Source organism: Accipiter gentilis, chromosome 7 (assembly GCF_929443795.1).
Source record: "Accipiter gentilis chromosome 7, bAccGen1.1, whole genome shotgun sequence".
NCBI classification, from domain to species: domain Eukaryota; kingdom Metazoa; phylum Chordata; class Aves; order Accipitriformes; family Accipitridae; genus Astur; species Astur gentilis.
The window spans coordinates 7,161,052-7,177,313 of NC_064886.1; the positions used below are offsets into that span (position 1 = coordinate 7,161,052).

General features: G+C 47.6%; 4 protein-coding genes across 6 annotated transcripts in view; 1 reads left to right on the forward strand and 3 right to left on the reverse strand.

Annotated features, from left to right (window-relative positions):
* LOC126040841 (protein HIRA) overlaps window positions 1-2,644 on the reverse strand; it is a 38,680-nt gene extending 36,036 nt beyond the window's left edge. The window contains exon 1 of the mRNA XM_049805799.1: window positions 2,308-2,644. Within this exon, the coding sequence (XP_049661756.1) occupies window positions 2,308-2,344 (37 nt within the window). The 5' untranslated portion in view covers window positions 2,345-2,644. The remainder of the gene's footprint in view (window positions 1-2,307) is intronic.
* Window positions 2,645-2,850: 206 nt separating this feature from the next.
* On the forward strand, window positions 2,851-6,106 carry MRPL40 (mitochondrial ribosomal protein L40). Its single transcript, XM_049806535.1, has 4 exons — window positions 2,851-3,018; window positions 3,671-3,754; window positions 4,746-4,904; window positions 5,271-6,106. Exons 1-4 carry the CDS (start codon window positions 2,975-2,977, stop codon window positions 5,578-5,580), a joined length of 597 nt encoding a protein of 198 aa, XP_049662492.1. The 5' UTR covers window positions 2,851-2,974; the 3' UTR covers window positions 5,581-6,106.
* A 67-nt stretch (window positions 6,107-6,173) lies between these two features.
* Window positions 6,174-7,906, reverse strand: C7H22orf39 (chromosome 7 C22orf39 homolog). Of its 2 annotated transcripts, XM_049806537.1 has the most exons (4): window positions 7,721-7,906; window positions 7,456-7,623; window positions 6,713-6,860; window positions 6,174-6,505 (listed from the first exon to the last, which is right to left on the reverse strand). In XM_049806537.1, the coding sequence occupies exons 1-3, from the start codon at window positions 7,742-7,744 to the stop codon at window positions 6,735-6,737; spliced, it is 318 nt and encodes a 105-aa protein (XP_049662494.1). In that variant the 5' UTR covers window positions 7,745-7,906; the 3' UTR covers window positions 6,174-6,505; window positions 6,713-6,734. The 2 variants fall into 2 exon arrangements, with proteins under 2 accessions (XP_049662494.1, XP_049662493.1); XM_049806536.1 differs by having other exon boundaries at window positions 6,174-6,860.
* A 67-nt stretch (window positions 7,907-7,973) lies between these two features.
* UFD1 (ubiquitin recognition factor in ER associated degradation 1) lies at window positions 7,974-15,872 on the reverse strand. Of its 2 annotated transcripts, XM_049806251.1 has the most exons (12): window positions 15,778-15,872; window positions 15,115-15,247; window positions 14,345-14,377; window positions 13,400-13,521; window positions 12,918-13,048; window positions 12,435-12,507; window positions 11,642-11,710; window positions 11,040-11,105; window positions 10,699-10,746; window positions 10,256-10,344; window positions 9,385-9,466; window positions 7,974-8,952 (listed from the first exon to the last, which is right to left on the reverse strand). In XM_049806251.1, the coding sequence occupies exons 1-12, from the start codon at window positions 15,778-15,780 to the stop codon at window positions 8,878-8,880; spliced, it is 924 nt and encodes a 307-aa protein (XP_049662208.1). In that variant the 5' UTR covers window positions 15,781-15,872; the 3' UTR covers window positions 7,974-8,877. The 2 variants fall into 2 exon arrangements, with proteins under 2 accessions (XP_049662208.1, XP_049662209.1); XM_049806252.1 differs by lacking the exon at window positions 15,778-15,872 and having other exon boundaries at window positions 15,141-15,242.
* Window positions 15,873-16,262: the final 390 nt, after the last annotated feature.

Sequence of the window (16,262 nt, forward strand, 5' to 3'; positions counted from 1 at the left end):
CAGTCTTGCTATCAGGACTCTCTCTCACAAACCAACAACAGCGACGCGGCCTCTTGTGCCCGTGGAGAAAATAAAAAGGAGTAAAAATTATCACAATGACCCTCCAATACACACAGTATAAATTACCTTTACCCTGTTTCTGGAGAGGTTTCAGAGCAAATAGGTAGGCCCAGTAAGAGTGATGGAGACTACTTGCATGCACCAATGCCTGCAGGATCCGGAACCTGGATACGTTAAAAGAGGCCAACTAAACTCACCGGTTTTCATCCTGCACTCCTTGCCCCAAGGATAAGAACACATGAATGTTATATAGTCCTGTATACATTAGCAGACCTTAAAGCATTTTACAAATGAAGCCAGTGATGAATGTCTGTTTTGCAGGTGGTGAAACTATGACAAAGTGACTTGCCCAAACTCATCCCAGCAGGACAGCAGCAGAAATGGGAATAAACTTCGGGACTAGCGAGGTCCTGTGTAGTGCACTAGCAACTAGGCAAGGTATCGCAGGGCTTTATAAATGGAGCCTTGCTGCAAACTGCTTGGCTGAAGACTGTTTTCTGCAATGGCGAGTCGTATTTTAAATTGCTGTAGATTTCAAATAGAAACCCATACCAAAAGGTGCGCTCGTTAAAGAAATAAGGGAAGAAGTTACAGATCTAATCTCTATGATCAGCAAAGATTTAGGCCAAAAGTTTTTATTCAGCTCCTCATAAGTGTCTTCCCACTGAAGGTCCAGAATGGCACAGGACAGTCTGCCCACAGACAGCCAGAGATTAAGATGTAAATGCTACATTTGTTTAGATTAACCAACCAGAAATGTAAAAAAACCCATCTCAAATAAAGCACTTTCACATTTTTTCAGTTCAGTTTTTTCAGCCTTTCGTTAAAAGGCAAGGTCCATCTGCTGACTATATGGCCCCTGGAGAGTAGTTCAAGTAAAGATGCATGCGAATTGCAACTCGAGGCTTAAGTTACCGTTCTCAAAATCTGCAGCATGTTTACAAAGACAACAAGGTATGCAGAAAGGCAACTGTAAAGCTGCATCTGCGCTTTTTAACCCAAAGCACGCTTTTCCGGCTTGAATAAGCTGGTCTCCAGCTTGGGTTTGTTCTAGATACCAATCAGCTAGAAGAGTCCAACTATTGACATTTGCGCCAGAGTATGAAATTTGCAGTTGAAATAAAGCTATACCCGTGAATTTGAGGGCACAAAACTTGCATAAACAGAAGGGAGCTCTTCACGTTAGATCTCTCCTCACTGCTTCGCCAGGAACAGTACAGATGTTACTCTGGATATTTATCGTAAGCGGTGTAAATACGTAACACTGATGCTATCCTGTACTCGCCACACTAGGGAAGTATAGAGCTTTCTGCCAATATCGACACTTCATTCCGAAAGTGCTTTAGCTCCCAAAATCTCTGCAAAGATCACTAGAGGAGTGGCCGGCGGGATACCGCGTAAATTCAGGGAGTTGTTTGGAAAGTTCCCTCGGAAGACTCTTCGTCCCGCATGGCCAACAACAGCACAGACGGCCAGTGCTGAAGCCCTGTCAGTCTTGTGCGTTGGCATGGGACGTCGGTACACCCCACGGGGTAACCTCCTCTCCCTTTCGCCCAGACTACTCTCGGATTCGAACTATCCCTCTCCACTTTCACAAGCGTGAAGCTGCTCAGCCTTCATGCCCGGCAGGTAAAAGCTAAAAGCCGCTCGGTCTTCGGCCAAGAGCACTTCACCCCTCCCTGCAGAGCCCGGGAGCCGTGCCCCGGCTCTCCCCCACCCCCCCCCAGCACACAGGCGAAAACGGTCCCAACGGCGGCCACCAGCCAGCACAGCTCCGGCCGCCGCTGGCGCGGCACCCTTCAGCCATCTTCTGGAGGACGGGCTCCGGCCGAAACGCGGCCAAACTCCGCATTTTGGAAACCGCCCTTCCCTACGAATCGCACCTCCATCCCCCTGCCAGCCTGCCAGCCCGCTGCCTCCCCACGGGCCCACCGGGACACCCGGGGCGGTGGGGCAGAACTTGTTGCTCCCCGCTCCCACCGCCGCCGCCGCCCGCCCCGAGGCACCTGCAGTTCCCCAGCAGCGCGGCGGGGCCCCGAGCACGCCGCGGCCGCCCGGCAGACGGCGAGGGGGCAGCTACCAACGGCTCCAACGGCCCCGGCCGCCACACGGCCCCCGTTCAAACTCACCTCACGCTTGTGCCGCGCCCCGGGCGCCCCCCTCCCCCCGCTCCTCTCCCCGGCCCCCCCCCCCAGCGCACCTGCCCGCCCGGCCCCCGCCGGCACCTGCTGCCCGGCCGGCCCTCACCATTGTGGTTGACCCAGGTCGGCTTCAGGAGCTTCATTGTTTCCCGCCCGGGGCCCCCGCCGGCCTCCGCCCTCGGGACCCCAGGGCGGCTCCGCCCGGGCTGCCTCCGCGGCCGAGCCGAGCCGAGCGGCAGGAGCTCAACGGCCGCCGGCCACCATGGGCCCCCGCCGCGCGCCGCTCTGCCCGCCCCCTCCGCCGGCCGGAGCCGCCTCAGCGCCGCTCCATGCCCCGGCGCCGCCCGTGCCGCAGCCCCCGCCGCCCGGCCGCATCCCCCGCTCAGGCTCCCGGCGGCTCCCGGCAACGCCGGAACTCGGCGCCTGGCAACCGCCTAACCGGCCCGGCGGGAAACAACCGCCCCCGAACCCCGGCGTTCCCCTGCCTCGGCCGGCGGGGGGCGAGATCCCGCGAGGCGCCGCCGCCGCCGCCGCCCCGCCTCCAGGGCGGGCGGGAGGGGCGAGCGCCCCCTGCCGGGCGGGGCGGGGCTATGGCGGCGGGGCGGGGCGGGGCGGGGCGAGGCGAGGCGGGGCGGGGCGGGGCCTTCCCTCAGGCCGGGCCGCAGCAGGGCGGCGGGCCGGAGCGGAACCTTTGTGAGCCGGAACGGGGGGCGCGGGAGTCGGAGCGTGGTCGGCGGGGACTGCGGGCGTACCGCTGGTACCGGTGGGGAGACATGTTGGCGACAGCGGCCCGGGGGCTCTGCGGAGCCCGCTTGAGGTAGGGCGGGAGCGGCTTTTCGGGTCCCTCCGTGGCGGCTACCTTGCCCCGGGCCCGCGGGGAGGGAGCCCAGCGAAGCGCCCCTTGCTCGGGGTTCCCGCCTCGCCCTCTCCTGGCGAGCTCTGGTCCCGGTTCCCTTCCCAGGGCGGGCCTCGCTCTCCCGGGGCTCCCTCGGCGGCCGGGGACTGCGCTCCGGGGTCGGGATGGGGTGTGCGCGGGCCTGGTTCCGCACCTGGGCCGGTTCTCCCTCCCGTGACATCCACCGAATTTGGAGAAAAGGCATCTTTCTCCTCCCAACTTGAACGGAGCTGGTTTTACTTCTCCAAAATCAGGACTTCAAAGAAGCCACTATCAGAGTTTAAGAATAAAATTACTGTAACCTACTCGTAGATTTAAAAAGCTTACCCGCTTCACCTCTCGGTCCCCTGTGGATTCACAATGCTGAACAAATTTTGGGTTTGGTTACCTTGCTTAAGAGCTTAAGGTTGTCGGCTCTGGGTAAACGCTGTACACTGTCATGAATTAAGTAGCCAAAGACGATTCAAATCTCACCGTTGTAATTTATGACTAATAAGTAGCTCTCGTGTTGTGCAGAATAAATGTAATCCAAGTTGGTTGCTCCTCATGCTTAATGTTCCTTTTCCTTCTTCAGTTCTTGGCTGCCCCAGACGGTTCCGTTCCGAGGAAGTCACTGGCAGACTTCGCTGCTGGCATTCAGGGCATCTCTCCCCATGAGGTGAGCGCAGCTTCCGTGGAGTTACATAGCAGTGTCTCCATCCTTAGGGGAACACAGATTTTCCCAAGTCCAAATTAAATTTTAACTATAGCTGTTTGCTTTTAAGTCACTATATGTAATAGTTAAGAACTGCCAGCCTCTTGAGGAGAGTTTAATGGTAACCTATATAATTATGGCTTTATCCTTGTGTGTAGTTGTATTTGCTTCCTCAACCACAGAATGTGGTTGGAGATGTTTGGATTTATGCTGTGCTCCAGAATTCCCTTCTGAGCAACAATGGAAATGACAGCCCAGCTGAACCGAAAATACTTTACTATAAAGTGGTATACTAGACAGCTGCATTTACATATATGTTACATCTTGGTATGCATGTTTTGTTTTGATGCAACTAGATTTAACATATCCTGGTAGCTGTTAGGTACTGTTTCATACCATAAAGATTGTTTGTTCAGTCTGCAAGGCAGGAATATCCCACAGGTCCACTGTGAGGATTAGTGTTTGTGGAGCGTGGCATATGTTGTCTAGGGTATACTGGATCTGTGTGGAGAAGTACAACAGGAGAGTAATGTCTGTACCTTGAATTTGGTTCCAAATGTGGAAATTTTAAAAGCACATGTAAAACCACTCACTCCTTTAATGGGAGATGACAGGAAGATTTGCAGATAAACCTGTCACCTGCTCTGCTGCACTCTGAGCTAGTACAAAACAATTCCAACTCAATTTTTGTGGAACTTCCTCAGGTCGTTCTGATATTCAGCACAAAACTGGAGGGTGCTGTTCTCAGGCAAGTACAGTTCTCTCTGCAGAAAATCTCAAGACGTATTACTGTCTCCTGGAAATTAAGTTACCTGAATACAGCTAATGGCTGGAACTTCTATTAGGGACCAAATTAAGCAATGGGAAGGAACAGTCCTTAGAAAAGTGGAGGTTGCTCGTGCTGAATTAAATGACAAAGCATCTTCTTTCATTCACATAATTATTTCCTTTCTAGAGCACAACCAATGAAGAAGAAGAAGAAAGTGGATGTAAAGAGAGAGCAAGCACAGAAGGATCGTCTGAAAAAGAAGATTAAAAAGTTGGAAAAAGCTGCCCCAGAAATGATTCCAATTGAGGATTTTATAACACCACTTAAGTACTCGGAGAGCAACAGGTAAGACTGTCTTTCACCATGCACTTGCATTCATGTTAGAAACACAATTTCTTTCTCTGCAAAACTGCAATATAGTGCCAGCCTTGGTACAAAACCTTACCAACTTCGACCAGGACAAAAATTCGGAAAGCAAATTTTATTTGCTCCTGCTAAAAGTAGTAAAAAAATAGTAACATGAATTTCCTGTTAGAATGACCGTGGAAAATCTCACAGACATTGCATGAATGAAATGTATTCTTCTGGGTTTGGTGGGGTTTTTTTGGTTGTTGGTGGGGGTGTTCTCTCTTGTTTTGTTGTTTTTTTTTTAATTTGCTCTTTGGGATGCAGGCTATTTCTCTATTACAATGTTATCTTACTCTTTATCAGGGTACGAAGTCTTCCCCCTCTGTCCTTTGAGGAGACTGAAAGAAGAGTTTTACTTCTGAAAAAGTGGTGTTCGTTTAAGCAGAAACAAGATAAGGCAGAAAAGAAAGCAATTCAGACCCTTGTAGAATCTCAGCAAGAGGCACTAAAGGAACTGCGCCTTGAATCTGAGGAGTTGTATCAGGCAGCAATCAGACGAGATGAGGGGCTTTTACCCTTTGAGAGAGATGGACCTAATTATACCCCACCACTTCCTGGTTACGATCCCCCTGAAGGAAAATGCATTGATATCACCAAAGTGTATACGCAGTGATGGAGGAGTTTGTTGTTCACCTGGCATGAGCTACTCAGCCGACTGAAGGAGAAAAGAATGGAATAAAAATAAACAATTCCTTCTGCAGGTTAAAATACTGTAGGTGTGTGACTGTAAAAACAAACAAACAAAAAAAAACCAACTAATGAAGTATCTGTTTGTTTGGGTCTTTTAAACGGCTATCCAGGTAGCAAGACACCCAATGAAACTACCCTACCTTACACTTGCGCCATGCTAGAACAAGACAAAGAAGTCGTATTTCATCTTTCTGGGCTTGTATCTCTTACCACTCCACACACTCCTGAGCAGCATTTTTTTGTTCTGCATAAACCATAACTTGGAATATTCCTATCCTATGAGGAAAGAACGTCACAGTCATCACATCAGAGTCTGTGCTATAAGGGAGGTAGCAGCTGACCATTTACTGCCTTTCTTTTCAGACTTCAATGAAGTACTTCTGCATCTAAGAGGGAAAACAGACAGAAAACATACTGTGACAAAGCCAAAATTAAGTTGGTTTTTTTTTTTTTTTTTATAGGCCATGTAAATGCTCAAGTTTCTAAGGGTCTGCCCTATAACAAAACAGATCTCTCTCCATTCGTTTAAACCTTTATTTTTCAGTAATTTTGAATACTGTCATTAACGTACACCACCGTTCGAGAGCAGTTCCACAAAGGGGCAGGGTTGCAGTTTCAGGGTCTGCAACGTCAGCCCACCAGATGCGAAAAAGCTCTTAACCCATCATGAATCTGGGAACTGCCTTTAAGTGCCAGTGGTTGTGATTGTCCTGAACTGGCAAGGAGGAGTCCCAGCTTGCTTTTGTCTTCCCATCTGGGAGGCTTGGGGTGGGTACCTTGTCCAGAAGTGCGCGATGCTGGTAGATCATGTATGCACTAATTTGGGAGTTGCCTACCAAGATGAAATCCTAAAGTGTAAGACAGTAGTAAGAGATGAGAATCAAATTAAGCACCTCAATTTTCCCTTTAAAAATACTGGGTGTTTATTTTAAATAGCCAGCATTTTTAAATGAGTACTAAAGTATTGCAGGACCGAGCTACAGTTGTGTAATTTCAAGATGACATGGAATTAAAAAACCCCAGCATAGTTCTGCACTGTGCATTACATTACTGACCAAACACAGCAAAACAGTCTTGCTAATTTTGTTTGTCTTGGTCAAGTGGAAGATACCACTCTGGTGGTGGACTCTTCCTGAGCGTCCACACCGGAGCATATTTCTGTTTTTCCATAACTCGAGCTCTTTCACTCTTGCATAAAGCTTCCTGAAATACAGGAAAAAAAATATTACCACGATAGCGTTCAATGTTCTGTCTTACAGAGCTTATTTCCTGCTGTGACTATTTGAGATAAAATGAAGAACAGGAATTTATCATGCTTAAATAGAAGTGCCAAATGCTACCTAAGTAAGCCAGGATACAAGCTTTTAACCACGTCACGTTTACATTCTGCCTCCGACTCCTCCATTATGAAGAAAACTACCGCTTAAGCGCTACCCTCCCCGCCAGAAGTTGTCCTAGGTGGCCGAAAGGATGTGCTGCCCGGCTCTCGTCTTCCAGTGTTCACAGGGCTGTAGCCAGGAGCATTTCTGGACACCCAGGAATACTTTTTGCCTGTAAGGCGGCAGCTTCTCGTATTCGGGAGTGTCGCAGTATCTGAAGTCAAGATCTTTTCCAGCAGCACGCTGACAATCCTCCCGCTGCACGTTAAGACCATCTCCCCCCCCTCACCCCGAGCAGACGCCTGCTTTCCCAGCCCCACCCGCCGAGGTGACCGCCGACACCGCTCGCCCGCAGGCGGCTGCGGCCTTTCTCCCCCACCAGCACCGGCTTGGAGAGCCCGCAGGGGCCCGGGCGGTACCTGCGCGGCGGCGGCTCGGCCCCTCTCCCAGGCGCGGCAGGCCTCGTAGTCGTCCCGCCAGCGGCCGCAGGCCGGCAGCTCCCCGTGCGCGTAGTAGTGGTGGAAGGCGTGCCGCAGCCCGCGGCAGTGCTTCCACTCCCACCAGTAGTCCTCGCACAACCGCGGCGGCTGCGGGGGGGGGGGACGACAAAGAGACCGGGCTGAGCCGCGCCGCGCCGCGCCGCGCCGGCCCTCAGCCCCCGCCGCCGTCCCCCGCCCCGCTCACCCTCCAGGTCTCGCCGCCCGCCATGCTGCCCCCGCCTGAGGGACGCCGCCCCGCCGCCAATCCCCGCCGCGCTTTGCTGGGAGACCCCCGGGTCCGGCCAACGGCGAGAGGCGACACAAACCGGCTGCCTCGTCGCCCCGCCCCCGAGCCAATGGCTGCCGGCGGGGCGGAGCTCCCTGGACAGCGCGTCACCCCCACGGCCCCAACCTCCCTCCCCCCCCCCCCCCAAAACCCGAACTCCAACCCACCCAAAACCGGCCGGTCTCCCGTGAAACCTCCCGCCCCGGCTGCGTTGGTTTGTTTGGTTGTTTGTTTTTCTTTCCCCGAAATCACCACACCAGGGACGGACGCTGGTTACCAAGGAACCTTTACTCGGCCTTTGGGAGGGAGCACGGGGGCTGCCCCCGGCGTTCCCCGTCTAACGGCTCAGCAAGGACCGACCCGCCGGGACCGGAGAGGAGGCACCCACCGGTCATTACCGACGGCGCAGGACGCCGGGGCTTTGTACTTTGTACAGCCGGCACCAGGCGGAGACGCTGGGCCTCGCCTCTCCCTACACATGCCATTAGATTGCTACAGTAGGTTATTGTATCTGAACTATTAAAAGGCATGTTATTAATTATAAATATAAAAAGCAATTACAAGGGGTTGCTTAGAATGATTTATAACCCAACACCCGAAGCTAAGAGCAAAGAGGCTCCCTGCACAAGAGTCCTAAACACCCCAGTGTTAGCCTTCGTTTGCACCACACCAAAAAGCTTACCTGAAATTGTGGCAAAATATATATAAAGGGAGGAGAATATCAAGCACAGAGCAACACGAGACCATCATCACTCAGGATGTAAGAGGGGAGGATGTAGTCTAAGAACCGGAACTTTTAGGAAAGTAGACCTTGTTGGGTTTACTTCTCAGGTTTTTCCGAGATACACCTTCCCTCTTTACAACACATACAGAAAACACCTTCAGAATGCCTAGAACTTAATTTTCAACCGAAAATTAAAGACAGTCTGACAGCTCTGGTTTTAAACACGAAACGAAAACCAGTAAAAGCGTTCCTGTGTTGCAAAACAATCTCTCCTCTCAACTGCAATAACTAAGATCCAATATGCTGCAATTGTTACTTTATTTTCCTCCTAACTGACTAAAGGTACCACGACTTAGGGTTTTCTTCCCTTTTTGCGCAGAGACTGGCCTTCTCCTGAAAAGGCAATAAACCGGCTTCCAGATTCATCCTGGAAAAAGGAAAGAGGGAAAAAATAGGTTGTTACCCCGTGCTCACTGCTTGGGTGTGATGAAAGCTGAACGACCGTTAGAAAAGAACATTCCATCAGAGCAGCAACTGACTGTACACATTTCACATCCTTAATCTACATAACCACCACTTTCTTCCTGAAAATAAAATAGGATCATTTCAGCGACCTTTCAGCCAACTGAAACAAGTATCCACTGGCTTATTAAACTTACATCAGGCCAATCTTTTTACATCCGCAAGCAAGGACATCAGAGGCTGCTTTCACCTAACTCAAACCACTTTTAAACTACTACCACTTCTTAACAGAAGTGCGCTGTGAAAAATCAAGTGTGGCGAGAGGAATCACAAACTTGGGCAGTAGTTCTAATGTTCTAATTCTGTTCAAAATTGGGAAGGATCCAACTTTATTTACCTCTTCAACTTTCTTAACTAGCGGACGTGAGTTTCTAATGAATGTGATTCTACCGATCTTGAAGTCATAGTTGGGTATTCCTCTGGAAAAGAAGCATAAAAATAGGAAAGAAGACATTTTATACCTACCATCCAACTGAACACAGTGAGACCTATTCTATGTCTGTCAGTATTGTACCAACGCTGGCTGCAAATTTTCATTACCAAATAATTCCAGAGTTAAACCACTCAATTATTTTCTGAAGGTAGGCATACATTGCATGAAGTAAACAATCAGATACTGGAGCTGCTGCAGAAGCTTGGCTGTGGGTACATTTCCACACAGCCTGTGGTTCCCACAGGGCCAGGGACACACTTTTCAAAAGGGTTCAAGTTTTACTGTGACAGGCATAAATGACAGAACACCACAGGAACCACATCCCTGCACACTTCCACTAAGTCTTAGAAGTTTCCTTCTAAGAAAAAAACAACACACACAAACACAAAAAAATCCCCAAGCTCACACATGGCTTGGCTTTGGTTATCCACACAACTCAAATAAGATTTCATTCTACATCAAATTTCACTTTAGAAAATTGGCAGGGTTCCGTGCGTCACTCAATCCAGCCCAGACTAGACCTGCTGCCTCTCCCCGCTTGTGTTCTATAGAACCAGAGTTGATTGAGCAAGTTTTGGCAACATTAACTTAGGATCTGCACCTTAAGTAGTCAGGGACATCACAGTCAGTCTAGAAGATTAGACTATTTATTTTCTAAATGCAAACTTATGAGGAAATTAGCTTGTTTATATTGCAGGAGCAGGAAAAAAACCACAAAACACTTTGCTAAAACACTGATCCTTCACTTGCTGACAACTGAATGAAATGGACATACCTTCGAATGTCTCCTGGTTTAATTGGCGATGGACTAGGCTCAACACCTTTCTTCTTGCCATCCAATCTGTTCCCAGAACCAGAGAATGCCTACGTATACATAACGAGTTTTAATTTAACCATATCTTGTATTTGAAAGCACACTGCACAGGGATACTATTAATATCTTACTATAATTTTTATTTGTTTCTTTGAGTCAGCATGTTTCTTTTTAGCACACTGTCAGTATGTTTCAGCCTCCTGTTTATAGACTGCTCCTTTAAGGTCAGCAAGTCATACTGTTACTGGCTTACTGGTTTGTAAGCACCACAAAACATTCGCAGATACTTGCCAGTTAAAGGAGGAGCACCTCTAAGAACAGGTACCAGTATTTTGCAGTTGTTTGGAACAACTTTCCCTCAGCATTTTACAACATTCAGAAACCAGCAGAAACAGGGGACTTACACGAAATCCTATGTCACTCACATATCCACTATGATCTGCTTCAACATCCTGTGAGGGAAAAAAACCACTTCATTGTGTTCATGTTGTGATACACAGAACACATGAAAACAGTTCCACATATTTCCGACCAAACAAAACTTTAGAATAATCTATTTCTGAAATAGACAGTCGGTAAACATCCATCTCCTAAGTAACACAAGCAAAAAGCATTTGGTAAATACAGTTTAGTCTTAAGAAACTGTTTCAGGAAAAAAAACCACTTGTGGTAGAGCTCACTGCTCCACCACAAGGCAGGCTGATTTCTAGAGAATGCATTATTGAAGAACAGAAGCTTAACTTACTGTGGTCTCCTCATGCTGTGCACTTCTTTCTGGTTCTTTGTACCCCAAAGGAGCATCAAAATCCACCTATTTACATAAGAAGCATGAAAATAAGCACGATAGGTATTTTTTCTTTTAATCATAAGCCTTCTACTACTATTCCTCAAAACCCCACAAACTATCATTCCCATTTTGATCAAAAAACCCCTGAGGTTTGCTTGTTAAACATTTTAACTCAGAACTAAAAAGACTAAGCCTCCCAGGAACAAGTCTTAGCATATAATTGAAACAGAGCAGTAAAACAGCACCCCACAGTATCACTGGAGCTTGAATCAAGACAAGCCTGTTCAATAAAACTCAGGTTATAAAACAGGTTGAATCTAAACATTAAATTCCAGGCACTACAGTCACCTGATGGTACATGAAGTGCAACTCGAGACCACAGATGTGGTTACAAAGGTACATGGGGTACTCTAAAGTGAGTCATCTTCCCTATCCCATCTGATTTTACCTTTCCGGAAGCATCAGAGGTGCTTGGTGTACAGTGCTATCACTGAACGAGATGCCCTCTCCTTCTGGGAGGACACAGTAAAATCAGACCTTCCACGTCAGCTTTGACTTACATTCATATCGCATTCTATGATGGACACAGCCTTATCCGGTTTGGTCTCCATTACCCGAAGCTCATAGATCTGAAACAGTAATGAGTGTTTTAAGATTGCACATGAAAGAGCTCAAGTTACGTATAAGAAAAGCATAGTGAAGCCTTTCCCTTCAGATGGCTTCAAGAAAGTTGAAATAAGTGCTCCTCAGGTTGAGAACGGGATACTGCAGGGTCTCTACAGAACACGAGAGCAAAGATTTTTAACCCAGAAGATTGCTATATGCTGGAGCTAGAGAACCTACCTTTTACTGTACCTTGTTGTACTCTTACTGTACCTTAACCTGCATTTTTGAAAGCAAATTACAAATTTAGGGTAAAACTGAAAAAGAACTTGCAAGAACATCAGCAGCACAAAAATTTATTTTCTCATGAGTCAAAAAACAGTCTAAACAGCAGCTCAGGAGAAGACTTAACTGACCCCATTTCTCCAATAGAAAATCAATTGTGAAACATACCATCTGGAATTACTCGTCAACAAGACAGAGCTTGTCACAGAGCTTCAACAGCTCTGTTTTGATCGTTTTAGCACCAACACCCAACAACTGAGCTTAGTCTACAACCCCAAATGATCAAAAGTGCTCATGTTGCCAAAAATACTCATCTATAAAATCTACTCACAAGATTTAGTCAAAGTACTTATGTGGTCAAAATCTACTGAAATATAGTGTATTTTTTTACATGGGGCAGAATTTATTTCCTCAAATTAATGGTATAGAAACAAAACTTGCATGGACCGGTGCTGTATACTGTACCTTTTCGTTGTAGTTGATGGCAATAACATCCCCAGTAGTTAGACAAGCGAAGTTTCTCAATGCATTTTCTAGTCTTTGGAGTATGTTAAGATGAAACTTTTGTTTTCAGCACAACATGAAAACTTTAAAGTTACTATGCTATAAAACTCTGACCCTTGGTCTCTCAAAGGTGGTTTAAAAGTCATCAGTGTGGTAGATGGCCTTTTAGCAAACATTAGGGTATACAAGTTCTTTTAAAGGACACTCAAACTCATTGGACTTTAAGCCAAGATTCACGCTTCTTCACTCCGGGCTACACTTTGTGCCAGCAGCTTGCAACTTCTCTGTACATAAGCTCCCCATCCTTTCTGTTTTCAGAAAGAGCAGTACTAGTTACCTACTACTGGAAGGGTATGAGCCACACCTGAAAAGCTAGCTCTGCTTCATCACTCCAATTCGGGAGAAAACTTTTGTCCCCTGGTCCATAATTGACAGGAAGGATACACAGCTTTGGGATTGGTGATGTCAAGAAAATCTGGACTCTGTGGCTGAAATTTTGAGTAAGTAGCAACTTGAAGATTAACACTCTCCACTTGCACCAGGCCTCCCTCTTCCAGCAGCAAGTTCTGCATCATCTGGAAGAATGAAAACAAAGAAACAAACCACTGTCAACAAGACCAATGTTTCTAATTCCCTCTCCTTGCATATGCTTATTTTCACTGGGGCCACCATTTTCCCTGAAATGCACCAGTTTACCATGTTTTAATTTCAGGAAAAATAGTCAGGTGCATCTCAAAAGACAGTCTGCTTTGCTTACTTAGTTAAACTCTCATGGAGGGAAACTTGAGCTGTGACTGAAAGCTGTTGGAGGAACATGACTAGCAAAGGCACACACTTTCAGGAAACATTCTGCCTCTTTAATATTAAACTGGCAACTCAATAATCCTACCCTTCAGGTTTTGACAGTTCAGCATGAGACAACTCACCCAGTGTGGAAGGTAACATATGCCCTCATCAGCCACAAATTCAAGCACTCCACAGTGCGTCATTCGGTCTGAATTTTTATTGGTCAGCTTAAACAGCATTGGGTAAGTAATATTAAGTCGGCCTGGTGAGAAAGGAGAAAAAATTTTGTTAAAAACCACTAACACATTTCTGAAGGTTTCAGAGATCGAATATTAGCAAGATAATGGGCTAGACTATAGGAGAGGATTATCCTCACAGCATTATTCCAATTGCTCAAAACTACAAACCCAGGAGAGAATGCAAATACAGGAATACTGTATAGCCATCGTACTTAGAACTTTAAATGCCTCTCCAACATTTCCACAAGTTCAGAGATGAGCACGCAGAGAGTATTGGCAGAGGAATCTATTACTGTTATGTCCTTGTACTATTATCAGTTAGGTCCTACCTAATGAATTTTAACAGGGCCTGCCTATTTCAAAATTAAATCCTGACCAAACTAATTTCTCAAAGAAATTCTATTAAGGCTAAAACTCAGAGGGGGAGGAAAAAAACCCTTAGTTAAAAAGGCCAATATTATTGATTGAGTTACCTTTTTCCCCATTTCAAAGTTAATTATCACTTTAAAATAAATTTTACTCCAGACAACAGCATCCAGAACAAGCAGGTTGAGATTAAGAATTTACTAGATCAACTGTAACCATTATACTGAGTACGCTATTAATAGTTAATAAATATTGATTCATGCCTCAAGTAGCCCAACACTTCAGATGTCTGTACTTGAAGACAGACAAGCCCCATTAATTCTGACAGACAAAATACTTCCAAAGTACATTTTTTAACTAATTAGTCTCATATTCTCTATTTAAGTCAGATTTTAAGAGATAACTAAAATACTGTGGTATTTGCTTACGCATTAGCTCATATTTCTAATGTTGTTATTATAGAATAAAATATTCACTTACTGAGTTGATCCAAAGCTGATGGTGGCATAATTACTGCAGAAATTAATAAGAAAGTAAGATCAGGAAAAGTATGACTATACAAAGAGTATATAACATCAGTTTTATCATTCCTTTCTCCAAAATCTCTTCTAAAAAAAGGAGGTCCTAAAATCTCCTGCAAATTCATTTTTGAGCCAGAGATTTCAGCAGAATCAGTTGTGACAAATACACCTGCTAGCATAGAGTTCAGAATTTAATCAGAAAAATTGAAAACATAAGGTTTTACAATACCTAGTACTTAAGAAAATGTTTCCTAAAGGTAATTTTATTTGTTTGGGCTTTGAGGTGCTCTTAAATCGATGCCAACTCAAAACAACATAGCATTAGTCTGACAGCCTGAAAATTAAGTTGGCTGATCTATTCTCTTTGTTCAAGCTAAGTGAGGTACAACAAGGAGGGGGAAAAAATCCTTAATCATAAATTTCCATGGCTCACAATGGGCCTGGGATTTTAACAAGAGACATTAAAAAAGAAGAATGTCTTCTTCTAATGCTCATAAACCAGGACTCACTTGGTAAGTTTTTTTAATTACATACTAATGCGATAAATCCCTCCTCCTTCCTTCTTAAAGCCCCACCCTGGGTACTCTTCTAGCTCCAGCCACAAAGCTAACAGTATGTCTCCATGTGTTCAACAATGTTTCGGCAGTCTTGGCCAAAAGCTGTATTACTTGATATTATTCACAAACACTCTTCCAACAGGTTATTAGTCAAAATAAAACATGCACATACTCTTCCCGCCTTTCTCCACATCTGACCTGTCATTAGGTCCAGCAAGCATGGATACCGAGAAGCAGCGGTATTGGGTTGAGAAGCGGTTCTGGAAAACCCGAGGGATGGGGTGATCAAACATATTAAAAGAGAACTGGGGGGGGCGGGGGGGGGAAGGAAAAAAAAAACACAAAGAGAAGACTGCATTAATAGGTATCTACAGCATACTGAAGTGTTACACCACTGCCCTGAAGTCTCCTGAAGTTTAGCTAGAATTACGCTTAGCAGCCGTAGGGCTGATTTCCCTGTCAGCTGAGGCGCCCCTCTTTTTCCATACAGATTACGCGCTGCCCGGGGAAGGAATTTCTGCGTCAAGCGCTGCCCGGGGAAGACAGAAAATGGAAGCAGCGCACTTCCAGATTACGCTTAAGAGTAAGGCTCGGCTGACCAACCCACCCCCGGGAGAGAGCACGGGCAGCCCTTCGCGGAGGAGAGACCCCGACACCCGCCGGCCGCTCGCCCTCAGCCGGCAACTCCACCCCAGCGTCGCTAATCGCTGGCTTCGAAAACGGGGTTTCGCGAGCGGGCGGCCACCGGCGGCGGAACACGCCGCAACCGGCGAAGGAACGCGGGGCCCAGCCGCCCACCCGCCGTGACTCGGCAACTTCCCCACCCCCGGCTCACCATGGCGGCGGCGCTGAGGCGCAGAGCGGTAGCCCTCGAGTTCTCCACAGGGCTCGGCGGGGCGCGGGAAGGCGGGCCGGGGCGGGCCGGGCCGCTCTCTCGCCTGACGGGGCTCTGGCCGCCGCCGCGGGCCCCACCCCCACGGCCCTCCCCCGCCGCGCTGCCCCTCCCAGCGTGCCGCGCGGCGCCCGCCTGGCGGGCGGCCATTTTGTGTGAGGGCGGAAGGCGGGATCTCGCCCCTGCCGACGCGGCCATTGTGGAAGGCTTTTTTGGCCCCTTAGGCGCTTCTTCAGTCACCGAGTGTTGGTGCGGCCCCTCCCGCCTCTTCGTCGGCCTCGCTTAAGCGGCAAAGCGAACAATTCGCCCGCGGCAAAGATGGCAGACATGGCAACAAAAGGCGGCACGGTGCTTCCACCTTGAGAGGCTTCTGGGATTGGCCAGCCGCACCTGTCGTGACTGCCTTGTACCAATCCCATTGGTGAACA

Excerpts from the sequence above, each read along its gene's own strand:
- MRPL40 (XM_049806535.1), top strand. The coding sequence starts at position 2,975 with ATGTTGGCGACAGCGGCCCGGGGGCTCTGCGGAGCCCGCTTGAG. Across the intron at positions 3,019-3,670 it reads CTCTGCGGAGCCCGCTTGAG|TTCTTGGCTGCCCCAGACGG; the intron begins GTAGGGCGGGAG and ends TTCCTTCTTCAG. Across the intron at positions 4,905-5,270 it reads AAGTACTCGGAGAGCAACAG|GGTACGAAGTCTTCCCCCTC; the intron begins GTAAGACTGTCT and ends ACTCTTTATCAG.
- C7H22orf39 (XM_049806537.1), bottom strand. The coding sequence starts at position 7,744 with ATGGCGGGCGGCGAGACCTGGAGG. Across the intron at positions 7,624-7,720 it reads CGGGCGGCGAGACCTGGAGG|CCGCCGCGGTTGTGCGAGGA; the intron begins GTGAGCGGGGCG and ends CCCCCCCCGCAG. Across the intron at positions 6,861-7,455 it reads GCCGAGCCGCCGCCGCGCAG|GAAGCTTTATGCAAGAGTGA; the intron begins GTACCGCCCGGG and ends CCTGTATTTCAG.
- UFD1 (XM_049806251.1), bottom strand. Across the intron at positions 10,747-11,039 it reads CACAGCATGAGGAGACCACA|GATGTTGAAGCAGATCATAG; the intron begins GTAAGTTAAGCT and ends TTTCCCTCACAG. Across the intron at positions 8,953-9,384 it reads TAGTTAAGAAAGTTGAAGAG|GATGAATCTGGAAGCCGGTT; the intron begins GTAAATAAAGTT and ends TCCTTTTTCCAG.